This window comes from Juglans microcarpa x Juglans regia, chromosome 5D (assembly GCF_004785595.1).
Source record: "Juglans microcarpa x Juglans regia isolate MS1-56 chromosome 5D, Jm3101_v1.0, whole genome shotgun sequence".
Lineage (NCBI taxonomy): Eukaryota > Viridiplantae > Streptophyta > Magnoliopsida > Fagales > Juglandaceae > Juglans > Juglans microcarpa x Juglans regia.
The window spans coordinates 4579257-4606602 of NC_054602.1; the positions used below are offsets into that span (position 1 = coordinate 4579257).

General features: G+C 33.0%; 2 protein-coding genes across 2 annotated transcripts; both read left to right on the plus strand.

Moving 5' to 3' along the window:
- Positions 1–3187: 3187 nt before the first annotated feature.
- On the plus strand, positions 3188–9181 carry LOC121265187 (hydroxymethylglutaryl-CoA lyase, mitochondrial-like). Its single transcript, XM_041168699.1, has 10 exons — positions 3188–3333; positions 3954–4057; positions 4122–4320; positions 4624–4803; positions 5447–5527; positions 5615–5778; positions 6188–6324; positions 7324–7439; positions 8098–8418; positions 8640–9181. Exons 2-9 carry the CDS (start codon positions 3990–3992, stop codon positions 8344–8346), a joined length of 1194 nt encoding a protein of 397 aa, XP_041024633.1. The 5' UTR covers positions 3188–3333; positions 3954–3989; the 3' UTR covers positions 8347–8418; positions 8640–9181.
- Positions 9182–24729: 15548 nt separating this feature from the next.
- On the plus strand, positions 24730–26933 carry LOC121265188 (10 kDa chaperonin-like). The gene is made up of 3 exons (XM_041168700.1): positions 24730–25017; positions 25466–25605; positions 26557–26933. Exons 1-3 carry the CDS (start codon positions 24913–24915, stop codon positions 26603–26605), a joined length of 294 nt encoding a protein of 97 aa, XP_041024634.1. The 5' UTR covers positions 24730–24912; the 3' UTR covers positions 26606–26933.
- Positions 26934–27346: the final 413 nt, after the last annotated feature.

The following is a 27346-nucleotide window of genomic DNA, read 5'->3' on the forward strand; positions in this document are numbered from 1 at the left end:
CCTCTAGATCATGACCATGATTTTTCAACCCAAAAAGTGGCCAGATTTTGTTTTTAATTAAAGTGTGCAAAGTTGAGTTTGACTAAATAAGTCACTTAATTATAACTTCCCCATAAAAAAAGAAAGAAAAAAAAAAAGACTACGAGATAAGGAGGATAGGTAGAAAGATCGCGTTGATTTAAGAAAGAAAAAATCTATTCAGTATTTTAACTTTCATTATTTCATGATGTGGCATTAAATGATAAGTTTACAAGTAAAATATAATAAATAATTTTTAATTACTTAATATCACATCATAAAATGATAGAAGTTAGGATGATGAGTAGTATTATTTTATATATATCAGCTGGTTGGAATGGAATTGAGTTTTTTTTTGCAACAACTTTTATTTGACACGCGCATGCAAGCAATTTATTGCTCATTTCAGGTCTCTCTCTCTGTTTTTTTTTAATAAGCAAATTTCATTAGCATAAAACATAACCCTGAGAGTTGTAGCAGTTTAATTATATATAATAAGGGGATCTTTATCACTATAAAAATCTAAAACACATCAGAATTTAATTTAGGAATATGCTTCCATGCACTTGATTAGATGCGGCACATTGCGCAAGTTATGTTCAGAGCTTAAATTTGGCAATGAAAGACGCAATTCCGAACGTTTTGATAACTGGGTAGCTAGATTCTGAGTATCGGTAATTGCTAGAACTGCACTCACAAGAGTACCTGGCCTACTCCATCTTTCTGAAGTGATCACTTTTTGCCTCAACGTCCAATGGGATGCTCTAATTCTAGTCAGAGATGCAATATTGGGGGACAGAACTTACAAATCTTTTAATTTCTTTGTTTCTTCCCTCTTCCATCTTTTCTGTCATCAACAAAAACCCTAGGCCTCCCTTATAAATGCTTTTATTTTGGTTTAGTTCACGCTCATCATGCGTACGTACTCGTAACTCGATCATGTGAAAATAAACAACTGCAAACATGAAAATCTCTAGAGTTAGTTTGGTTATGCAGTTTAAATGAGATGATATATTTTATTAAAAGTTAAATAAAATATTATTATAATATAATTTTTAATATTATTATTATTTAAAAATTTAAAAAATTAAATTATTTATTTTATTTTATGTAAAAGTTTTGAAAAATTTCTAATAATAAGTTGAGATGAGATGAGATGAGTTTATGTATCTAAACTGGGTTTTTTTGAGTGGTGTTACTCTGCTGCTCAGAGCGCACTGATCCATCTTACTGTTATATTAAAATTCTTTTTTTATTTTTCTTCAATTTTTTTATTCATATTTTTTTTATCATTTTAAAATATTTTTAAAAAATATTAAAAAATATCAATACATTAATAATCATTTTTTTAACTATTAAATAAAAAAAATAAAATACATTAAGAATCAAAATAAAAAGGCAAATGAAGTAGATAAAATAACATTTTTCTTTTTTGGGCTCTCCCTCTCTCTCTCTCTCTAGTCTCTATTGATGTTATCATTCATGGTACTGAGTGTGCACTTCTTTTTCTTTTCGATCACGAGAAGGCACGAAAACTGTTTTCCAACAGAGCGAAGGGGCGTTCTTCCTATCATCACAAAGTGCTTAATGCTGAGACACTTGCATGCTCCTGGCAAAAAGCTGTAGAGAATATAGCTCGTCCTTAATTAAATATTAAATATTATTCCCTATACCTCTTGCTGAGGCTGTTTGCCACTAGGGCTTACTGCAAACTGAGCTAATATATTTTGAATAATGTTAGATAATAATGGAATATGTAAATGTCGTTCTTCTCCCCCTCATGAAATTCTTGTTCTATAATTATTTTCCGATTTAATTAACTCACTTATAGAGGAACCTTACGATGGAAAGGAGGACAGAAAAAGCGAATATATAGCAAGGAAAAAAGAAAAAGAAAAAGAAAAAAAAAGAGCGATAAAATGATGGAAAAAGGAAAAGGAACAGATCAGACTGATAAAGCTAGATAGATTGCAGACTGCAGTAGTGGCAAATACGGAGAGGAGGATGCAGCAGTAGACGACGTTAATGTTGAAGTGGACATCAAGCAATCTAAAGAGTCGGATCGGAAGGGTGACGTCTAGGAATATTATTTTGGCAGAGGACAGATGAATTGAAGGGGGCCAGCCGGCGGGGTGGGGGCGCAGCTGGCTGCATGCTAGCTAGCTGCAGGTAGCCTTTGCCTTGACATATTATGATTATTATTACAGCACTGCAAAACTATTGTGACGGGCAAAAATTGATCAGTTTTGTCAGAACTTTTTAAGCCCGTTGGATTTTGGAGACTCAGACCCTGTCCACTTATTTAAATTTCTCGTTACGGAACAGATATTTACACGGACAAGATAATGCGCGAGAGAATTTGATGCTACATTTTTATTTTATTTTATTTTTATCTGTTGTCGAATATAATAACATATTCTTATTTAAAAATAATGAAATTAAGAAAAGAATAAAAATACAAAAGATATTAACAGATTTATACCATAAACTAAATATGACAGAAAATAAGTCACATTACCATATGTGAAAATCTAACTAGTTGAAACCAAACCTGTTGACATCGATTTCTAACATTTTTTACCATCAGCTATGATTGGTGACGATCAATTTTATTAGTTTCTATACAACCCTATTATATATACATTAAAATATTATAAATATATTCTTTTATAAATATGGTAATATTCTAATATCGTATAGCCATAAACTTGTAGTATGTAAAGACTTGCCTCATGCCCTTGTCTACAAAAGGGTTATTTACATCGAATGAACTGATCGTTTTTTGCATTTTCTCTGCCTAAAGAACAAAATAATAAAAAAATAATATTTATAATTTTAGAATGGTAAGTCTCACACATTTAAAAAAAAAAAAAAAAGTAAATATATGGCTTATATAAAAAAAAAAAAAACTTTTTTAAAAGGTGGACACTTCATCCACGAATCATGACGATTGAGAGGACAGAAATGGGCCGATTGCATGTCTGAGGTTTGGTTGCCTGGCCTCAACCCAGCTTGAAGAAGTTATGGCCTTCAGGGAATCGGCGAGTTAGGTTTAGAGCCGCATTTATCGTCGGCCCATTTTGCAGCATTTGCAACTTTATCAACATTGAGCGAGCGTTCTAAAATTTAAGCCCATGTGACAACAATTTTTGGGGTTTGTTTTTTTTTTTTGGGAACTCTGCTCACATTGTGGGATTGGATAGACACAGAATTCCCGTTCTAGAAGTAGTTAGTACTTTTCGTACGAAACCCGCAGTGATCGGGCCGCGCGGCTTTTTTAAGTGAGAAGGCGAGCTAAAATCGTCGTTGCCGTCGGTATGGTTTTTTTTTTTTTTTTTTTTTTTTAAATCTAATTTGGTTCTGGATTTTTGAGTGTTCGTCGCAAATTCACTTGTTGTTTGATGAAATGCCTCTTGAGATTCTTGTATCCGTCTCCTTTCTATCCTTATGCTTATATGAGCGTTACCGGGCTTTGCTCAGAATATCTATAGTTCGTAGTAAGTCTTGTAGGAGGATCTAATCTTTCTCTTCTCTTTTAGCTGTTTATTCCAAAGAACCAAATTCTGATACCTTTTGGAATGTTAACTCTAATGTTAAATCTTGGAGGTACATGAAGATTTCTATGAAATTATCCTAATAGTGTCATTTCTGCTTCTTTTGTAGGTTTCAATTTTGCCTGAACATTTGCTTTCAATTTTGCCCGAACATCTGCGGATGTTTGTTTGCTTTTATTATTATTTTTTAAATATTTTCTGTTGAAATATAAAAGATAATTATTGAGAGATTTCAATGTCTAGATAATTATGAAATAATCCAAGTTTTCTGTAGTCAGAGAACTTGGATTATAAACGATGTGAAATTGCTTGCTTAAGATACAAGTTATTTAAGCAGTTGACGCGATGCTAGCAGTGAGGAGTTTCAATAAGTTTTCGCAGAGTAGCACGTTCTTTTTCCATAAACTCAATCCGGTAATGGCAAATTTGGAGGAACCACAAGGTGTTACCAAACCCTCAAGCATTGGAGCTGATACACTCAAGAGGTATTCCTCTAGTGATTGCATAGCCACAGCTAGAACAAGGTTATATGAGCTAGTTTTTTTGTAGGCGCGAGGACACAGGAGAAGCATCCTTATGGAGAAAACAAAAAAGGATCACGTTTCAAGGAGATACCGTAAATGGGGCACTTGCAAGCCGGGGTTGGAATTATCAGTCACTTGGTAATGCTCGCGATGCTTGGTGTTTGGTAAATCGTCATTATAGCTCCCATTGCAATGATAAGTGCACAGGGGAGCTTTCTAATAAGGTGCATCAAAATTTTATATGAACTGTTACTGTTATCTCTACTTATGGTGGCTGGAAATTTTATTAGAGGAAAGATGTGAGTTCAAAAGTTCTCTACTTGTGGAGTTATTTTCTCCTAGTTCTTCCAAGACGAATAAGATACTTGGGCAAGTTTTTCTCAAATGTGTACTTGTTCTTGCCATAAACTCTGGCGTAATTTGATGTTTTCCAAGAACCAAGTCATTTACAATTTCCGTTCTGGTTATTTTTTCTTCTTATAGAGGATTGGAGGTTTTATTCTCTAATACTATTTATGATACTGCAGTTTCTAAGAAGTATTCCAGAATATATAAAGATAGTGGAAGTTGGTCCTAGGGATGGACTGCAAAATGAGAAGCAAATCGTGCCTACTTCTGTAAAGGTCAAGTTGATAAAAATGCTAGTTTCCTCAGGGTTGCCCATTGTCGAGGCCACGAGTTTTGTTTCACCGAAATGGGTACCACAGGTAAACATGGCTTCACTTTCTTATAAGAGATACTCTGCCTTGTGGTGAACTTCTTTGTGCTAGGTGTATATTACTCGTTAGCCTATCTCTTAACGTTTATAAATATTGATTGGCTTCTTTATTCTGGTACAATCTATTAAGAATTGCTTTTCCTTTTCCCCTTGGTATTCCCTTTTGAATTTGAATTTCTCCTTTAGAAGAAAAGAAAAGAGCTTCCGTCTTTCTGCACTTGTTGATATGTTGGAATCTTCTGCATTTGGATCTTCTAGAGATTTATTTAAAATCTAAAATGCAACCATTGGATGTGTATGCCTCTAGAAGTATATTTAGATAAAGTCGCATTGAAGGTGTCGAAATTGTTCTCTAGGGTAATGCCATAATTGCCATAACTGATGGCTATGAGTTATCACATATCTTGACTGGCTAACTGGCTAGGACACTTCTAGTGAGGGAGGGAGGAGGCTGTGCAGGTAACTCTGATTGAATTATGTAATCAAAACAGACCTTCTGGTTTCTGCCCAGTCCTTCGATGCAGATATATATTCAAAACTGGAATATATAATGACATGCTAATTTTGAAAGGGGTTATCCTCCAGTAGAAACTAAAATGCTGCCCTTTTATAATATTTTATGTTTGGCTTAGCTAGCAGATGCCAAGGATGTAACGGAAGCAATTCGGAATGTTGAAGGGGCTAGATTTCCTGTCTTAACTCCTAATGTTAAAGTAAGCATTCTTTAGAAGAGAACCATGCAGTTATACACATAAAAAGTTTTTGTGGAGGGAATTGTTCATTGTATTGCTTCTTTCTAGGGTTTTGAAGCAGCTGTTGCAGCTGGAGCCAAGGAAGTGGCCATCTTTGCCGCAGCATCTGAATCTTTTTCAAAATCCAATATCAACTGTAGCATCGAAGAGAGTCTTACTCGTTACCGCGATGTTGTCCTCGCTGCTGGCAAGCTCTCATTTCCTGTTCGTGGGTAAATTTTCTGACCCTCATTCTGACTTGTTTCTCATATATTGTATTTTTCTGGATCATAAGCCCATTAGATTTCCTAGATTTTCTTGTGTTCAAGGTGGATAGTCTCAAAACCCACCAAGGTTTGATACTCCACTTTTTTTAGTTATTTGAGTTATTTCCGAGGTTGACTTAAGACATGAGCATGTCAAACTTTCTGTGGTTGTCTGTACCAATTTCAAACAAACTTTCTGTTAGCTAAGTCCTTTGTTTTCGTTAAAGTTTCTTAGTTCGGCAATTTAATGGTAGAAATGTTTAATGCCTTGATTTCCTCTCAATGCCTTTGTTTTTCTAAATAAAGATATTCAAGTAACATGAAAAAAATCTTTGGTTAATAATGTGACAAAGGGCATACTTTCTTATGTTTTTAGATATATATCATGTGTTGTGGGGTGTCCAATGGAAGGAATGGTAGCTCCAGCTAAAGTAGCATATGTGGCTAGAGAACTTTATGATATGGGTTGCTCTGAAATATCACTTGGTGATACAATCGGTGTTGGTACCCCAGGTAATCTCTAAAACTACCTTCCATTTTCTAGTTTTTTTGTGTTTGTGTTCATATTCCATATCAGATTTGGGTGTTACGACTTGTATGCACAATGCACTTGTTTTTGTTTTATTAAAGGTTCCAGATGTGAGAGTTGGGTGCAAATAAATAAATCTGATCTCAAGGTCTTGGTTTGGATGAATGGAGCTGAAGAGCTAAGGGAGAAGACGTAGGGTGGAGGTTTGGAGTGGTAGTGCAGAAATTGGCTGAAGCAGCTCTGAAAATTATTAGGTTGGAGGGAAAGGAGGGAGGTGGGAGGAGAGGTAAGAATGTTAGGGAAAACAGCTGGAGAACCTGATCAGGAAAATCTAGCTATTTTAACACCTACCTTGCTTGAAAGGATTTAGTAGAGACCAGAGACCATTGAAATTTGAGTGGTTTATCAAGGAATTGGAGAACATTGAAATTTAATGTACAAGGGAGGGAGGTGGAGCAAAGAATGGAAACATTAAAATGTTGAGAATGTGAGCATCAATATGAATTGTGAGACCTTGTGAACCTCTTATGCTTGAAGCAATTGGTTGGCGATTGAAATTGGCAGCCATTAGGCTGGCGGAAAGTCATCAAATTAAACCTTTCCTTCAAGAATGTTGATGATGTACCTAAGTTGGAGATAAAATTCATGAGCCATCATGTTGAATCCTTATAATTTTGATATGCTCTTACAATGTAACAATGGCATCAAAGCAGTGGAATTCACTAATTCAAGCAGCCTCATTCCATAGTGCTTATCAGTCAAATGCAGTTATTATGAAGTAAATTTAGTCCTGTCTGGAGCAAGCAACTGACATGTCAGCTGTCTTGATATGAATTTGAAATTAGTGGACATTTTGAATTGAGCATATATTGCTAAGCCTTATTCATTTTGGAGTTATGTTAACTTGCGTCTTATGAGTTCTTTCGTATTTTTATTAAAAGGGACTTTATGTGGTGTTGCCTTGTGTGTTTTTATCTTTCCAGGTACTGTCATTCCAATGCTTGAAGCTGTTATGGGTTTTGTCCCAGTTGATAAACTTGCTGTCCACTTTCATGACACTTATGGCCAAGCTCTGTCAAATATACTCGTATCCCTCCAGGTAAGCAATTTTTTCATCTTGATTTCTTCATTAAAGCAAAACCATGTGTGCGGGATGCTCACCATATTCTGGTGTTTTGACTGACACTTGAAACAACTGGATGAAGCTCATGAAATCCCTATGAAGTTGATTGTGGTACTTTTTTTTTTTTTAATTGTCTTTACTGCTAGTTTGTGCTAGTTTGCTACGAAGACCTTAGAAAAATGCCTTTCCATTAAGGCGGTATCATTTACAATGCTGTGCTCCCTTAGAGTAGGATGCAATATGTAGATAGTCCCATTTATTAACATAACAGTTAGATACGTGGGAAACTGTGTGAGTTTTCATGTGGAATGTCTAAAATGTGACCTTATGGGCCTAGAAAGTGGGTGATATATATCCTAGAACATCATGCTGGAATAATCTCCATAAATTCAAGAAACGGTTTTTTATATAATCATATCCTTGGTTATCTGGTCGACTGCGTTTTATTTATTCACTTCTTTTGTCTCTCTTATTTTTTTTCTTCATTGTTTATTAGTTAATTTATTTCTGATGCATATTTTTAAAATTCAAGCAAGTTTCCAGATTTATTACTGAATAAAGTTATATGATAATTCAAAAGCTATGTTAGAAAATATTTTGAACTTAAATGTCATGTTGTTGATTTCCTTCACAGATGGGGATCAGCACAGTCGATTCATCAGTTTCTGGTCTTGGGGGCTGCCCATATGCCAAGGGTGCATCTGGAAATGTTGCAACTGAGGATGTTGTGTACATGCTAGATGGGCTCGGTGTGAAGACAAGTGTGAATCTTGGTAAGCTCATGTTGGCTGGGGAATTTATCTCTAAGCATCTGGGACGCCCATCTGGCTCAAAGACCGCAATTGCCTTGAGTAAAGTCACAGCTCGCGCCTCCAAGCTATGAGGTACTAGCTCTAGACCAATTTACACTTGCATCTTCCCATTCTTTAGACAAGCCTCTGAGCACGCATCCTACCATGGGGATTCTAATAAATAAAATGTATTGCCACGTCACCATGTTTGGCACTACGGTTTCCTAGTACACGTGCTGTTACATGTTTATCAGACAACCCAAGAAAAAGTGAAATGATGAGAGATGATATTTAAAATCATATAGTATTCCACGTATTCCTTTTAAAAAATATGAGTAAATATGATATCAATATAAGAAATTAATTTTTTAATGATGGATCTTACTCTTTTATAAATAAAGTGTGCAATACTTACACAGCTCATAACTGAATTTAGTATTATTAAAAAAAAAATACCAAAAAGAAAAGAAAAGAAAATCAGTGCAGAGAAGTGCATATTCAAGCACGAAAAGCTTATAATAATCATCTCAACTCAAAGGTGTTCAAAATTTCAAGCACGAAATAAGTGTACTGAAGCTTTTTACTCAAAAGTGTGACTGTGGATGTTGACCAGTCCCATGTATTATATTGTTATGGGTACCATACAAACAAAAATTCTTGTTGCAACCGGGTGGGGAAACTCCTGTGTAACCGGCGTCCACGTGGAAAAATGAAATTGTGCGTTTCATTTACACCAAAGTTCCAACGATTGCGTTCCATCATTTCTACCCTTCCCTCCCTCCCGAAGAACTGCTTCCTTCGTCTTCCCACATAAGAACACCAATGACCTTGGTTCAAAATTAAGAACTAGGAAATAAAGAAACCCTATTAAAAAAAAACCAGGAAATGAAGAAACCCCATTAAAAAAAAAAATCCAAGAAATGAAGAGAGGAATGTTTTGTATGGTGAACGTAAGAGGCGATACTGCAAAAGAAGGGGCAATTTACGATGTGGAAAAGGATGCTTGGGAGGAGATGCCAGGAGGCATGCTAGCAGGATGGAGAGGACTAGTGGCAGCCATGGATGAGGACCGCATTCCACTTTGGTTTTCCGGTGCTAGATTGGGAGGAGATGCTAGAAGGCATGCTAGTAGGATGGAGAGGATCGGTTTACGATTGAAACTCGCTATTCGACTTTGGTTTTCCAGTGCTAGCATCCTGCTTTCAATCGGTTTTTCGGTGCTAGATTCTACGTCCTCAGAATGATTTTTTTTTTTTTTTTTTTGAGTGAATTTTGGACTCGAACAACGAGCTTCAATTGGTTTCAGTCGACTTTTTCAAATTTTTTTTTTTTAGTTTCTGACAAATGCTGACGTGATGGTTACACAATAGTTGCACACTCCGATTGTACATAGCAATACTCACCATACAAAATACTAGCATGTAGATCTTATATTTTAGTGACTTGATGATTTAGGAAAATTTTTAATTATTTTTTTTGTTGATAGATTTCTTTCTGGGGGACACTGGGCAGATATATGTGGGCATATTTGAGATGACCCTGTTTTGAATTATGGATCTTGATTAATTGCCAAATGCCATGGAAAAGGATGCAATTTGGGATTTAGTACCCCAGCTTGGACCATTTGCAATTTAATTAAGGCTGTGTTTGGTTGCAAGACTCAATTGAGTTCAGTTAAACTTAATCTAATTTTAAGTTGAGTCTAACATCTAAACACTCAACTCTCAAATTACTAAACTCATCTTAATTAAAAACATCTGTACATATGGGACCTACAGTCTTTTTCAATTTCCCATAAAAAGTATTAAACTCATTTAAATATCTAAACACACTTTAAACTCAGTTTAGATGGGTTCTACATAACTCCCTCCACTATTCAACTCACTGCTATTAATAAAAAACTGAACTCAGTTGAGCTTAACTCAACATCCAAACGCAACTTAAGACAATGACCTCAAACTTGTGCCCCACACATGGCTAGCTTGATCTGATGATCCCCACAAGAAAAGATAGACAAGCCAAGTAATGATATCTTTACAGTTCTTTTTACGTTTTATTTTTTTTCCTTTTGTTCCTTGAATTTAGATTAAAAATTTGTAACATGATCTTCCTGCATAATCTAAAAGAAAATAAATTCAATTAATCAATGTAATCATGCAATTTAATAAAAATAAATTTGACTTTTTAAAAATTGACTCAAAAAATAAAAGAATATCAATATTTATAAATTCAAATTTATTTTTAATTAAATTATATAATTATGTTGGTTAATTGAATTTATTTTCTTTTAAATTATACAAGAATCTCATATTTTAAAATTTTAATTTAGATTCATAAAGCAAAAGAAAAAAAAATAGTAAAGTAAGCGTAAGATAAGTGTAAGATATCATTACCTTTGAATAATTTGAGGCACCACTTTGGACATTTCAAATGCCAGAATAAGGTTTGCGTAGACGACAGGTTATTAAGGTCTTGTCAAGTTTGGTTTTTACGGGAGGGAACATGCTAGGAAATACTATCATTATTTTTATTTGTTATTTTTCAAAAAATACATTGCCACACTCAGCAGGAAGTTTAAGCTAAAGCAAGGGTTAAAATTAGAATATAAGAAGTATTTTATTTTATTTATCGTTATAATTTTTTATATAAAATATAATAAATAATTTAATTTTTTTAAACTTTAAAATAATAATAATATTAAAAAATAATATTATAATAATATTTTATTTAATTTTTAATATTTATTTCAACTCATCTCTAACTCTCAGTCTCAAATCCACCTGAATATTGTCTAAAGAAGCTTTAAACGTCTTCAAGGACGGTCACACGTTTTGAAATACAGTCGGTCACTTTCTAGTTGAATGAAGGGTCGGTGGTGGGATAAAAAAAAAGTGTAGCGTAGGTGATCATGCCTTCGCATGGACTTCACACAAATTGGTATATTTAAAAAGCCACCTTAAATGCACTGAGTGGCTGGTCGGCCCTGAGGGTTTTTTTTCCTCAGGCTTTTGGAGGAAAAACAATTGGGTCAGGATAATATCCTAAACCCAATTGGGAAAGGCCAACTCAGCAAAGAAGAAAATAAAAACCACAAAAATCATTGATCGGGTGATATGTTCTGTTACAGTTGGAGTACTTCTGTAAGCTTTTTTTTTTAATTTTTTTTAATTTTTTTATCGGGGTTTATTAGGCAGTTTGTGGCTCTTTATTATTGAAGGACGGTGTTCTGTGGCTTTGGGCTTTGCTCAACTGTTGAAGAATGAAGATATACATTTCGCACCAATATTTTGAATATAGTACTGAATGTCGTATCAGTCGAAACACTAAAATAAAATATTTTAATATCAATATCATTTTATATACCGTTTCGTAATAATTAATATATAAATAAATTATATATATAAATTATATTATAAAATAATAATCTATATATAAATATATATATATATAAATTATAAATTATAAATAGTCTAATTTGAATTGAGAGTCAAAAAATAAGATTATAGTTTAAAAAATTGAAAAAAAAAATTAAAGGTCTAAATATCGACTGGTAAGGGCCGAAATATAGGTCTGTATGGCCGGTACGAAATGTATATGATACCTATACCGGCCCAGTGGTTAGTATGGCAAATACCAACCGTACTGGCTGGTACGGTATGAAATTAAAAACAATGTTTTGCACACCACAACTCTACTAAAGTTGAACTCGATCTGAGTAGAATATAGAACAAAAGATGCGGAATGTCATGAGACATTCCGTACGTTGTGTTTTGTCTCGAGTTTTGTTACAAATCAGCAATTATTTACATCACACACCTCACATCTATAGTTTTTTCTGTGGTGTGGAGGTGTTTTCTATAGAGTATATGAATGTTTTTCATAAGATATGGAGTGTGAGATGATGAATAGTAATTGATGAGAAGAATTTTTCATTCAATAATCATGTATGTCTTATATTTCATAACATATTTTACAACATTATTTTAAAATGAGAATATTTTTATAAAGTAATGTTATTTTTATAAAATATTCTTTATTAAAATATAATCATGTAAAATGTTATGAAAAAGTATTGAGTGTAAATTATTTTTCTTATTTTAAATTGTTAGCGTGTCAACACATCATTTATTATTATAAAACTTATTTTAATTGTAAAAACAAAAAAAAAAAATCTGATTTTTTATACTAGTTGTCTTTGAGAAGTCTATCAATAAATGGGTTTACAAACACCACTGTTTTTTTCTTTAGTGTCCACAAAATGATGCCAGGTTTTATTTTCTAAAAAAAAAAAATGTTTACAAAATAATCGTATAAAAATAAATTTATAAATTGATATTATTTGTTGAGGCATATTATATTTATTATTTGACGATGTATCACATCAAGTTAATTAGATATTTATTATGTATAATAATTTAGCTATCTAAGCAAAGTGACCCCCTTCTTCTATTATCTAGTTTCCATGTAAGCATTTACAAATAGTAACAATGGCGGGGGTATGCTTCAAATTGAAAATGCATTAATGGTCGATCTACGTACTTAATACACAAACCCATGACACCTGGCCTGCAAGTCAATTCTTAAATCCAACTTCTTATCTTTACTTTTCTTTTTCTTGATGCATTGGGTATCAGTGGTCCTGGGAAATGGACAAAAAGTCTTTGCCTTGCAAACAATGTTGTGAGCTAATGCTAAAAACAAACTAAGACTAATGCCATGCCGTGTAGACAAGGGATCCTTAAATCCTTTCGTTTTCTAACGTGTATGGATATGGACCCACCTACCCTTAGTTACCTTACCCGTCATCATTTATGTGTCTGAATGCAAAAATCTGTTGATCATCATCAGATGCTATCACATGCATAAAATTAACGCTGGAGATTACTAGCAAAACCATGCATATATATATATATATATATACTTACTAAAAGCTAGAAGTTTGATATCAAAGCAATCGAAGTTAGTGCGTTCTTATGAATTATGTATAGTTTCCAAAGCAAACAATGTTTTCATCACTGTACTTCTGTACATGCTGAGTATGACTTTTGTCATGCATGGGAAAATGACGCTCCAGTTCTCTCTCTCTCTCTCCTCGGGAGGGATGCATGGGAAAATGACGTTCCAGTTTTTTCTCTTTTTTTTTTTCCTGGGGGGGGGGGGGGGGGGGGGTGGGGAATGAGAGAGATAGAAAACGTCTTATTTGCAAAGTCTGTTTTTTTTTTTTTTTGGTCTCTTCTTCTTCATTGGTAAATTGGAATGTTAACCTTCTTTTATCTTTAAATCCTATTTTTCGGTGTTATGAAAAACTCGCTTTTAAAGTTAATTAGCTAAAAATACCCAGAGAGAATTTTCTTCGATATTGTTGATGTTTTATTTTTATTTTTAATTTCCTAATTATTTACTTATATAGTGACTGATTGAAGAGATTTAATAACCAAATTAGTAACAGTACCCGGCTGGCTCAATACGTTTAGGGCCTAAGGGCGAAGAGCTCTCTCAATGGCTTCTTTATCTTATCTTTTAAATTATATTATTAAAATTCATTTTTTCTATTTTATATTTTAATTTTTACAATATGTCATCCATCAACTTATCTATTTTATCTCTATATAATTTAAATATTCTTTTTTATTCTTTTTAAATATTTCATTTCTACCAATAAATTTACAATATTCATATATTTTTTTATATTTACAATTTATTTTTATATACAATGTAAAATAATTTAGTCTTATACACGTAAAACAAAAATATATAAGCCAAATAAAAATTAAAAATGAATCAAATATGAAAAAATTGGTTTAAAAATAATTCCAAGATCTTTTTAGAAGAAAATGAAATATATGTATTTCAAATGATGAATAATAAAAAGAATTTGCTTACATGATAAAAATAAAAGTAAATAAAAATGAGGAATAAATGAAATATTAACAATATAAAAATTTTTACAGGATGAACAGTACCCGCTACATGTAGCGGGGTACTGTAGCTAATTGTATTTTACAATTCATTTTACATAATTTGATGGAGCTTCTTTTTATATCATTTCTTCAAATTATTTACATTTTTTGTATAATACAAAAGTCATTGGGAGTGCTCTAAGACTAAAATTTTGAGTAAGACTTTTTTTTTTTAGGTAAAATTAAATAAATTTATTTTTATATTATATTTTTATTTAAAAATAGTTTCTATCATTTTGTAAAGTAAAATTATTGATTAAGATTTTATACCACATTTCCAATTAAAAACTGACTTAATCTTTATTAGGAAATTTTTTATTTAGAGAGAATTTTATCAAATCTAGTTTTACAAGTGCTTTAACTCTTAGACACAATTATAATCATTATTGTCAATAAAGTTCTGTAAACAACTTACATATTTGAAAAAAAAGTGGGCTCTTGCCTCTTCAAATGATTATACAAAAACATTTTATGAATACTGGAAAATTAAAATTTTCTACTTATAATTTTCACATTAATTATATATTAAACTAATAATAAAAAAAGAGAAGTGTATTCTTAGAAGAAAAATAGGTAAAATAATTATTATATGTGATACTTTCAAAATTAATAATAATATAATATCTAGTTAATCTTGTTTATATTTCATTCGAGTTAATTAGAGTTTTTTTATTAAGTATATACTTTTTTAAAAAAAATTATACTTTATATATTTTTTTAAAGGGGCCTTAGGCAAATGCCTAACTGGCCTAATGGAAGAGCCGGTCATGAACAGTACTAATCTGCTAGCTAGATAATCATATTAAAGCAAGATCAAGTCAAGTTTGAGAAAACTACATTGGTAGCTAGCTATAATATATAGAAAGAGAAATGATATTTATAGTCATAAAATGCATAAGTATTGCACACTACTTTTGAAAGAACTCTGCTACAGCCATCGAAAAAGTGTCCCGAAGATATCTCCCAAATAGTGTATTTCACTTTTTTATTTTTCTTTTCTTTTTTTCATGTATTTTTTTAATCATCATAAACATTTTTTAAAAAAAATAAAAAAATTTACAACATTATTAAAAAATATTTCCTTAATCACTAGGTAAAAAAACAAAGCATTTGGGACCCAAATCATTTCTGTTTTTGAAAAGGGTGAGTAAATATTAAATTCATATGAAAAAATTAATTTTTTAATGGTGAATCTCATTCTTTTTTAAAAGAAGTATGCAATATTTGCACAATTATAATTGTATCTAATATTACTCAATTAAAAAAATTAAGACATGGGTCGAGTCACAAAGATTTGAGGAAATATATATAAAAGAAGGAATCACATGAATAAATGGTTGAAAGCTTCTATTCTCACATTAAAATCATGTACTTTCGAAACATCATGCAATCAGTACATCGAAGAAGATAGACAAAAGTTCTCAAATGTTGGGAAAATCCTCAAGATTAAGCTATTTTTTTGTTACTCAAACCTGTTCGAAAGGAAAACTGAAAAAAAAAAAAAAAAAAAAAAAAAAAGAAGGAAGAAGAAGGAGGAGAGGAAAAGAGCCAGTTACATAAATGATAGTGGAAAGTATATATGGAGATTATTAGATTTTTTTTTTTTTTTTTTTTTTTGGGGTAGAAAACTCGTTATGCAATAGTGTTGGACATGTGGGGCTGGCAAAGTATCAATCAAACTTACAGTGGGACCGCTTCATAATCATTCAAGACAGAAAAATTAAAATGGCTGTCTATTGACAGTTCAAATGTTACTCAAGCTTACTTCATTTTTGTTATTTTTTAAAAAATAATAAATAAAAAAACTGTCGACAAATTTGCAATCTATGGCCGAAAGTCATCCTACCTTGATGTAGAAGTGATGAGATCTCATGTGTATACAAAAATGGCCGTCTGGTGCATAGATCAGCAAATGCATGTTGATGGGCATTTAAATCTATGATAGCAGCTTAGCCAATAAAAGGAAATGAAATCCGTCTTCTTATATGAGGCTGCAGACATAAAGCATCTTATACATACATGCAATATCCATGCATGCATACATACATAAATACATACAAAATGTATATAGATACATGACCATAATGAACATGCTTATAAGCCATATAGAAATTCCTCTCTAAGCATTGCTAGATTTGGAAAACCTAAGGATCTGAGATTACAATAACAAGAAAAGAGTTTACACTGAGAAAGATCCCTTTTTTTATACAAGAGTGGGAGAGCAACAGCAGAGAATAAGATCACCAACCAGCTAGAGCAAAAGCACAACAATATTCATTCACACCAACAACCCTATTAATGGCATTAATGTTCTCGAAATATTATATAAGAAATACTTCTTCCCTTATACTATTAACAAATAAGAATATTTCCTCACCAAAAATCTCAAACCTAAACTTTCATATACATCTGTAAGACTGCTTGAAATATTCAAAGGCCTCAAGCATGAAGATGCTCTCAAAAATCAAAATAAAAATGAAGAAAGAAAGAAAGATAAGGAAGGAGAAGAATATGGAGAGTAAGCGCGAAAAAGTTTTCATAGCTTGAAAATATGAAGATGGCAGGTTTCTCTATTAAATTACTCATCTATTGTGCAGAGGATTCGGGCCTGTGTAGACTTTTCTCTTATCAGCACCAAAAACCTCATCAGCATCTTTGTCTGCATTTCCTCTAAAGCCAGTGCCATGGGGTTTAACAGAATTGTGCTCAGAACCAGACCCACCTTTGAATGATCTGTAGAATCTTTCGGCCCCATCGGCAAAACATGGAGCGTCAAACTGTAATAGCATCAGCAGAAGCAGAGACAAGCATGCTAACTTTGTTCTCAGACCCATCCGTTTCTTGCGCAGAACCCAAATCATGGCATGGAGTAGTGCTCTCTTTGTCTTTCTCTTCCTTTCTCTTAGAAGACTGACTGAAGATGGGTGATTTTTTGAGGTGGGGCTGTACTTTCAGATGGCTGAGGATTATATTATGAAAGAACCTTTTTGGTTTTTTGTTTTGTTTAGGGACCTTGGAGTTTGAAGAGAAGAGCCAAGTCAAAATGAGAGGGTAAGAGTCAAAATGCTTAGGGCCTGCTGCCTGGTTCTATAAATAAAATAAAAATATGGTGCAGAGGGTGTTATTGGAAACAACTTTTACTACTGATTTCAGAGCCTAATTTCTGTTGGGAAAGCCCTTCCACCCGAGTCGGACAGAAAGAGAGAGGGAGAGAAAAAGGGAGTGGTTTCTCAGTTTCCCTAAGAAAAGCTCTGCTTGAACACTAGCTAAGCTAAGTTCTCGCTCTACATCGATTTTGAGTCATCCGAGATAGAATCATTTTTAGTTGCTTTTACTTGGGTTTTGCCATATGCATATCTTGCCTATTCCTAATGACAATACTGTCTTCTCTGTTATATACACAAAGGCAGGCACTTACCTTTCCCTCAAAAGTTGTCCAGGGGCAGATAAAAGGACTTTTGAATCCTGAAAAAGTGGTGTTCGGCTCTGCATTTATGTGGGAATTAATGCTTTATTAGTGTGGACTCTTAGGTTGTGTTTGGTAAGTGTAGACTATTCCATTATTATTTACAAAAGATTATTACTATTTATAAACTATTCATTACTTTTTTATTATTATTCACAGATCATTTAAAATCATTTTAGCATCCAAATGTAACCCTAAGCGAGAAATTTACGGAAATAGTTCTATTTCAAAATCATGGGAATAGGGTAGATAATTTCAAGTTATGAGACTATATTAGATCATGTGGATATAGCAGTAGTACGTTGAATCAAAAGATTTTGGAATTCAAAAATGGAAATTATTTGTCAAAAGCAAACTCCTCCTGAATCTGGACAAAAAAAGCTATAATCTTTTAGGAAAAATCCTCAATCACAATGTACATAATATAAGCTTTCATCACTGATCCTCGATAACATTTACTGACCAATAGGGACAAAAATGGTATCATTAATACTGTATATGGGATCATTATAAAAATGGATCACAACGAGGCAAAGCCTTACAAAAGAAACAAAAAAAGTCTAACGAAAGAAAGAATCCATGCTCGAGAAATATTTACATGAAGTTGGAAGGAATTGTGATTTTATTGAGTAATAATATAATGTCATGAATTTCAGAAGTAAACATGGCCGGGGAATTGAAAAACTTTAGAGGTTCTGAAGAATATACAGGATCGATCATCCAATATCTCATGCATAGATCTACGTACGACTTTGTAATAAGAGGGAAATTAGATTATGTCATTTGTTTAGAAATAAGCATGCATGCATGCGGGATGGAGCTAGATAGCTATAAGGGTTATGAATAATTTTACATACAATCGTGAAGTGTGTAAATATCGTGTAATGGCTTTGAAAAAGAGTGGGATCTACTATTAAAAAATTAATTTTTTTTCATATAGATCTTATGTTTTATTCATTTTTTTCAAAACAATTACACAGCGGTTGCATAATTTACAATTGTAAATATATTTTCTCAATTAATTATTATTTCTAGTTTTGTAGCGCCCATAATAATTAGCTAGTATTAATCGCCAATTGTCAGGCCACATGATGATATACCTTAACCTTTTTCCTTAAGACTCAATTTACATATAATCGTGAAGTGCGTAGACGCCGTATAATCAATTTGAAAAAGAGCGGGATCTATTATTAAAAAATTAATTTTTTTCATACGTCCTATATTTTATTTACTTTTTTCAAAACGATTACATTATGGTCGCACAATTCACGACTACAATATTTCAAGCATAATGCTGTTTCCGTCCAAGAATAGATGATACAGACTCATCGTACTTAAAGTGAGAAAGCAGGACGTTGCAGATGATCAATATACATGTTCACACCAACTTCTCATCAAACAAACGGAATAAAAGAAAGCTATCAACAAAATGTTTAATCGATGAAAAATTAATTAGAGAGCTTTGTAATGGAAATTAATTAGAAATTAAACTGGAGGCAGAAGAGGGTGGGCCGTAAAGAGGTGGGGGGTGGTGAATATATATCAGAACGTATATGTAGTGGTCTCTTTCTTTCTTAGAAGAAATGATTATGTTTTTTGTCGTTTTTTTTCCTTTATTTATTAATTATTTTAGAAGAAAGATTATCATCAGGTCATGAAAGTCATATTGGTCACTTGATGAATTTAGCACCCAAAAAAGAAAAACATAAAGCAACCCAAAAATCCTCATACCTAGCTAGCTACTAAAGTACTCATGTAAGTAGTGCTTTATATATAATTTCAACATGTATATAGATATAATATTAATATTATATTTTATTCAACTTTTAATTTTAATCCTAACTTATCTCATCTCATCTCATCTATAAAAACAAACGAGGCCTAAGCCTCTCCCACTGCGCGCCTATTTAACGATTCGTTTCTAAATTTCACCCTAGAGACATACATACGTGATGATCAATAAAGTTGTCCAATTGGATCTAGTGATCATCAGATATCTTCTACTCCCAGATTTGTATGCAGTCGGCCTTGTAGCAGCACTTAGCCATCCTATATGTGTGAGTGATTACGTATAAAAGAGATTTCCCATAAAAAAGATTAAAAAAATAAAAAAACATTGCCAGGAGAATGGGAAATAACATTCTTACGTACGGTAAGACTAGATCTTGCATTTTAGTTTTTGCTGTCGTGATAAGGGTGACAATATGTGACACAATTTATAAATTCAACACGAATATGATATAAAATTAATAGATTTGAGTTTGATGTTAATGGGTCCGAATAAAAACAAGTTGACCGGTTAAGACACGGTCTATAAACAAGTCAACCCGCTTAACACGATACTAACTTATTACGACCCGTTTAGATTTTCTCACAATCACAATTTTATTATTGTTAGATATTTCTCAATATACTTATATTTTTGTTATTGTGATTGTAATTCTAAACCTATACTTATATTTGTTAATTTAGGAATCTAATATTGATTTTCTTATGATATTTTTTATTAGTGCGTAGTCAAATTATTATTTTTTATATTGTGACTACTAATAAATTTAGATTTTAAATTTTATGTGAAATTATGTTAATCAATTCAAATGAATTCATACATATTAGTTCAAGTATCTATTTACATGAAACAAATTGAAATGAGTCATGTCATGTTGATCAATTTTTAATTAATTATTAAACGGATTAAAATGGGTGATACGACCTGTTATTTAAATAGATTGTATGATAAGGTTTAAAGACCTGACGCATTTAGTTTAACAAATCGGGTTCGAGTTAAGTCATATAGTCGAATTACCACTTCTACTTATATATACACATGTGCACACACTTATGCATTTAATTCAATGAAAAACTCGAGATCATGATTACATTTGGGTTTGATTTACTTTTTTTTTTTTTTTTTTTTTTTTTTTTTTCTATAAGTCATGTCTTCATATACAAGTTGCTAGATCTTATGGTTTTTCTTTAAAAAACTTAGACAAAGCTTGCATGGGTTCCGTATGATACACACTACTTCGAGAAAGAGAAAAGGTAAATGTGTGAAATTCTCAAGTATACTTAAGTTACTTGCCAATTAGCAATCAAACACAATATATACACACACACGCACACACACACACACACATATATATATATATATATATATAGATACAGAGATCATGATCAGCATTGGATTGCAACAATTAGCTGTCGCTGCAAAGATGAAACCCTCTTAGATGGGCAATAATGTGTCGTTATGAGTACAGGCGGCATGATTATGGCAAAGAATTCTTAGGTCTTCAAGCAATTAGGGTTTTACTTTTTATTATATGTTCCCCTTTCTCTCGCTTGCTTTTTCTATTTTCTCAGTCAAAGTCCCTGGTCCTATCATCATTTGGACATCACAACTCCACGAAACCTTTCATTATCGTGGGCTACAAATGTGTTACGACTTAAATCATGTTGTGAGTACCCATCTGTCGTCTTTCTTCACTCATCTGCATCTTTCAAACTCTAATTTCTCATCTGTTATTATTATTTTTTCTTGTTTAATTGGTCTTTGGCTTCAGACAATTCGTGTGTGTATGTAGCCCCTTGATCAGCGCAAAAATCTGCTGATTGTGGAATTGTATAAAACTCATCTCACTCTACCGTCTCAACTCATCTTATTATTAATATTAATAGTTGATCGTCTTCAGCACAAAAACCTATTAATCGTCTCACTTCACCATTTCAATTTATCTTACTATTATTAATGGTTTGCTTGAGACTCTGATTATGTGTACAATATTGGTAATTAATTTGGCGTTAACAACTTAATTGGTTCCAGCTGCTAGCTATATTATTTTGACCATCGAACAGCTAGCTTGGGACATTTCTTCCCACGTGACGGACAAGCATTAATTAAATACAATATTGGTCACATCTCAAGATGTGAGGAAGATAATAGCCATACAATTATTTTTATAATTTTTTATATAATTATCTTTTAAATTAGTGTTATTTTTATGAAATAATTTATAAAATTAACATTACTTTATATAAATATCTTCTTTTAAAAATATGATTATATAAAAAAATTATAAAAATAGTTACATATGTATCATTACCCATTCCTTAATATCATTACAATTAACAGCTTTATTTATTTATTTATTATTTTTTTATGAACACCCAACAACTGCTACTAGTTTATTTGTATATAATTAAAATAGATAGTTATATAGTACTAAGAGGTCATAGATTATATATATGGAAAAATTTGCAGAGAAGTCATTATAGTGAGAGTAGCCGCTGCACATCCTATGTGGTATAAATAAAATGATGAAAAATACTATACAACATTTATTTTTTAAATTTAAAATTACTATAAGCTGAAAGAGAACTGATGAGAAAGAGAAATCGAGATGTGAGAGAGTAACGATGAGAGAGATAGATGATGAGAGAGAGTGTGTGTGACAGTGAGAAAGAGAGCGGAAATGAGAGAGAGAATCGAGATTAGAGAGACAGAGAGCAGAGATTAGATGAGAGAGAGGGCATGAGGGATGAGAGAGTCGTTGATGAGAGAGATTACGAGAGAGACGCTAGAGAGATGATGAGAGAGGGGTCGCCGTATGTGCATTTTATAAAAAATAAATAAATAAATGGATTATAAGCAACCAAATAATATGTACAATATATGCACAATTACAATGACTGCCACCTAGCAATACTCTTTTATATATATATATATATATATATATGAGATAATCAGTGGTCATAATCATATTATAAATATTTGTGTACGTCGGATTTAGGTAGTTAGGTTTAATTAAGGTGGTCAAATGTGCCATAATTACATGCAAGCTTACCTAGCTAGCTGTCTATGACTCTGACTATGACTAATTTTTAGCAACGTACAGTTCTCGTGTCACTCGATCGGCAGTACGCCCACCCTAAAAAAGACACGAGGACTTCATCATCACCGGCTTCAACGTTTATATACTTAATTTATCATAAAACTATTCCCATTCACGTTTTCTACGTCTTAATTGCGTCATAATGACAAAATCCACCGGCACCAACCAGGATTATATTCCATTAACCTATTCTCTAATGAAAAATGCTAGCCATCTCGATATATAATGGGTATTATAGTTTTTTTTAATTTATTTAATGATTAAAGAAGTGTTTTTAAATAATATTATAATTTTTTTTCAAAAAATATTTAAAGAATTAAAAAAATACATTAAAAAAAAAGAATACACGTATTGGGAGGATTCATCCTCGATGACTGTAGTGTCATCCTTCTCTAATTATGGATGAGAGAAGTACATAATATTAAATATTTATGTGAAACTCATGTTATGTTTAAATTATATGAGGCTATGATCACTCTTAATATTGAAAAATCTATGCAATATTTTTATCTTATTTTAAAATTAAATGATCTAATTTATTCAAAATATTAAATAGACAACACAATCTATATATCTTGAAAAATACTTTAACTACAAAGTAATTATATAAAAGTAAACTCATAAACTGATATGGCTTTATATAATACGTTAGATTGTAAAGTTATTTTTATTATAAAGTATATTTAGTAGATTCTATGAAGCCACATCAGTTTGTAGGTTTACTTTGTATAATTTTTTTTTTTTTTGTCTGTAGCACTTCTCATATATCTTATATACACAAACTCATAATACAAATATGAGGAATGATCCTCAACTTTGTCCCTATGCCAAATTTATAATAGAGTCCACGTGGTTAAGCTCTATTATGAAAAACTTTATTTCTTACTGTACTTTCAAACAAGAACTTATTTGTCTTTTGGTATATACTCGAACATATTTTTTTTATGTAGTTTTCACACTTTTCTTCGGTCTAGAGAGCTCAGTCAAGGTAAGAGGTAGCAAGTCTAAGTTGTAAAAGGGTTGGACCAAATGTAGAGCAAGAAACTTGCCCAAAATTTGGCATTCTTTTTATATGTTGTTGGAGAGTATGATGATCATGTCCATGCTTTTTAATATTCATGAGAGACTTTTACTAGAAGCGGGAGGTAGGGATGCTTACCACACCCTTTTCATGGGCTGAGGTTGGGGTTTGTTCTTTTGGAATTCGGCTTCATAGTTCGTAAACGAGGTGTCCCATCCACATGTTGGGAGGCGAATTGGCCTCTTTGGTCCATCCGTCCCTCTCCGTCCACTATCCACCCAAGGTGGAAAACAATCGAAAAAATCCAAAATAATTGAAAAACAACATCAAATCTATAGATTCATCCATAAAATTAACAGATATATCATTTAACAACAAATCCAACAAATTACAAAGTACATACAGTGACACATGGAAAAAAAATTAAAATCACTGCCACGGTTGTGATAGCACATGGCAAGACCATGGTTTGAGCAAAGAAACTACAACCATTTGTGGCTGTGGTTCCACGACCACTCTTCAAGATGTTGAGAAAAAAAAAGTAAAAAACTAAAATCAAGAAAAGGAGGAGGAAGAAATATAGAATAAATCATGGAGGGAGAGAAATAGAGAAAGAAAAGAGGAGAGGAGACTCATAATAGTTTTAGGGTTAGAATCGCCGAAAGGGATTTTAGTCTTATAATAAAACGATGTTGTTTTGAAATATCTCTAAAACGACATTTACTATAAGTATAGGTTTTTGTTATTAATACTATATATATATATATATATATATATATATATATATATATATAGTGTAGGGGCAGGACAGGATTGGGCTAGGTGGCGAGGGGAGGGGCAGGGCGGGGCCCGTTGCCCTCCCCTCGCTGGAGGCACATGGAAGGCACTGCAATATTAAGAAATGTTTACTCATGATAAGAGTATCGAATAAGAATTCATATGTATGTTGGCCCCAAAAAAATAATGAAAGGAAAATTTAGCATGCGTGCAAATAACACACTACTTGTTTTATAAATTTCTTCAAATTTCTGGATTTCTAGTGGTCTTCTCATACACGTCAATTTTGAGTTTCGCCATTTTTTTTTTTTCGACTTTCCGGATGAACGAGAGGAAGCTTTTACAAAACGACCCCTGAAGAAAAGATGCAGAATTTCTCGCGGATAGGGTTTCCAAGTACTTTCATGTGTTGAGTGATAAACCCTTCCTAAACCCTAGATTTTAAGCAAAAGCCAAAAAGACCGCAGACCTCAGAGAAGAGGCCTGGCTCTCGAGTCTCTCCGACTCTCCCTCTCTATCGTTTTTTGGTTTCCTTTTTACTTTCGATGGCGAAGCGTTTGATCCCACTACTGAATCGCGTTTTGGTCGAGAAAATCGTCCCCCCGTCCAAGACCCATGCCGGCATTTTGCTTCCCGAGAAAGCTACCAAGGTCAATTCCCTTACTTACTCTACACTCACTTTTTTCTTTATTTCTCTGCTTCTCGCGGTCAATGCGTTTGTTTATTTTGGAATCTGAAGAAAACTGAACGAACCCAATACCCACACGGAAAATTAAGTGTAATAGGCTGTATTGAGTGATGAGAGTCGCAAGTTTGTTGCTTTTCTTTCTTTTCACCCATTTTCTCAGCACCCAACGATAACTACAGGTTTCTTGTTTCTGGGTGTGGATAAATTATGAGGGAATTTTCATTATACGTAAAGCGACACAAAATTTGTAATATAGTCAACGTGTTTTTTCTATTTGATTTACTTTGTTCAGTGGTTAGTCTTGTAAAACATTTTCTCTGTTTTTCCTTTTGTCCTTTATTACTGATTGGTACAAGAAATTGAAATGCTTTATCAGTGATTTCGTCACATTATAACGTTTGATACTCTAGCTTAACTCTGGAAAAGTTGTGGCTGTGGGTGCTGGGACTCATGATAAAGAGGGGAAATTGATACCTGTCAGTGTAAAAGAAGGAGATACTGTCCTCTTGCCTGAATATGGAGGAACTCAAGTGAAGCTTGGTGACAAAGAGTATGGGTTTTCCCTTCTTTCAGCTGTTGTGCCTCATAATTTTAGAACTCGTTGTTGATATGTTTTTTTTTTTCAATGCACCTTAGATATGGATGATCGTCCTAGTTTTGTGTTTTGTTTCACTTTAGCACTTTACGGGGTCATCAAAATTTATTCGCTTTATTTTTGTTCATTTAGTCTTCAAATGCATGATTGTGCACATCCTAAGATGAGATAACTATAAAAGAAACATTAAAAAAACATATCCTAAGAAGAAATTTTGTAAGTATTTCAATGCATATATGATGAGGAAATCTTTAATGTCTTCAGCTTGATTTCTTGTCGTAAGAGTGCAAGTCAATATGGAACTGCCAAGTTGGGAAAAGTTGTCGTGGCTAGTGTTGTGATCTGTCACATTAGTACCTGTAGCTTTTCTTCGTGTTGTCATCAGCTTTCACGTTGGGAAGCAGATTTTAGGCTCTGCTCTCTCAAGTGTCCGATGACTTTGCATCTCTAGATTTGTATATTAGATAGAATCCTCCCTGAACCTTCCTGAGCTTCCTATTTTGATTTTATCCTCCTTAAGGTTTAGTCGTTGGTTGGCTGCAATTCAACCCGTTCCCTTTACATGACACAAAGTATTGAGAATATATGCACACTTAAAGCTACTTGAAGTTTGTTTAAAGCATCTAAGCACTTATTTTATTATTCTGTCCGTGCTAAAGAAGTTCAAATCAGCTGACTTGCATGTTGATCTTAAGTATGAATGCTGCTCTTAACATTCCTGATAGGAATACCTTTTCTTAGTGGAACATTGTCAAGAGAAAAACTTTATCTCCAACCAATGCTTGGCAAGAAGCCTTGGCTAATGACTGCTGTTTATGCTTTATTTCAAATGTCATCCATTTCGAAATATCTAATGTTGACACCCAGGGTTTCTGTGGTTAAATACCTTTTTTGAATGGATTTCAGGTATCATCTGTATCGGGATGATGATATATTGGGAACGCTGCATGATTGAGGGGTAACATGGACTGTGATACTTTGAAATAGTTCAGGAGACATCGTAGATCCCAGTCATTTGCTTGCAAGTAGTAGTTCTACCAACAACTCAAAAAAAATGTAGTTCGACGGTTCTGCCTTGTGCTGCAATTGAGCAGGTCCATTCTGTTTTTGGCTTTTTCATCGGATGAAAGTAACATGTACTTTGCCGTTATCTTAGAAATGATATCCATGAAAATAAATCAGCATTTTTTGCTTTAAGTTGCTGTTACAAAATATTGCCATTTGGTCCTATATCTTAATTGTGCAATTATGAGGATGCTTTGAAGTGCATGCCTCCTTTTTTCTCCCCGTGTATTTTTCCCCGTGCGGGAATCGTTGCTCTATGTCCAGATCCTTGGAACAATTTTTGGGTCAATGAGAAGTTGGTGAAATGAATTCAATCAAAACTGAGAGCACATCGTCTTCTACATTGCCTGGGAGGGGTCATCCTTCCTTCTCCATTACTTTTTCTCTCTCCTACAACCTCATATTTTTCTCCACCTATCTCCATGACCTCATTGATTATAATAAAGTTTTGCTAGATCTATCACCATTCACGCATCACCAACTCACATGAGGTCGTGTGGGCCCCATTTGCCACCACCCGTGGCCCAATTAGAGCCATTTCTGCTCCAACGCCACCTCTCCTCGCTGTTATCATCTCTATCAGCTTCACTTTTTGTTAGCTCTTTTGTTTTTGTTGATGTTTTTACTTTTG

What these genes read in the sequence shown, in the direction of transcription:
- LOC121265187 (XM_041168699.1), top strand. Translation starts at nt 3,990, where the DNA reads ATGGCAAATTTGGAGGAACCACAAGGTGTTACCAAACCCTCAAGCATT. An exon ending in CAGGGGAGCTTTCTAATAAG is followed by an intron (nt 4,321 to 4,623) that starts GTGCATCAAAAT and finishes ATGATACTGCAG; the next exon opens with TTTCTAAGAAGTATTCCAGA. An exon ending in ATATACTCGTATCCCTCCAG is followed by an intron (nt 7,440 to 8,097) that starts GTAAGCAATTTT and finishes TTTCCTTCACAG; the next exon opens with ATGGGGATCAGCACAGTCGA.
- LOC121265188 (XM_041168700.1), top strand. Translation starts at nt 24,913, where the DNA reads ATGGCGAAGCGTTTGATCCCACTACTGAATCGCGTTTTGGTCGAGAAA. An exon ending in TTCCCGAGAAAGCTACCAAG is followed by an intron (nt 25,018 to 25,465) that starts GTCAATTCCCTT and finishes TTGATACTCTAG; the next exon opens with CTTAACTCTGGAAAAGTTGT. An exon ending in GTGAAGCTTGGTGACAAAGA is followed by an intron (nt 25,606 to 26,556) that starts GTATGGGTTTTC and finishes AATGGATTTCAG; the next exon opens with GTATCATCTGTATCGGGATG.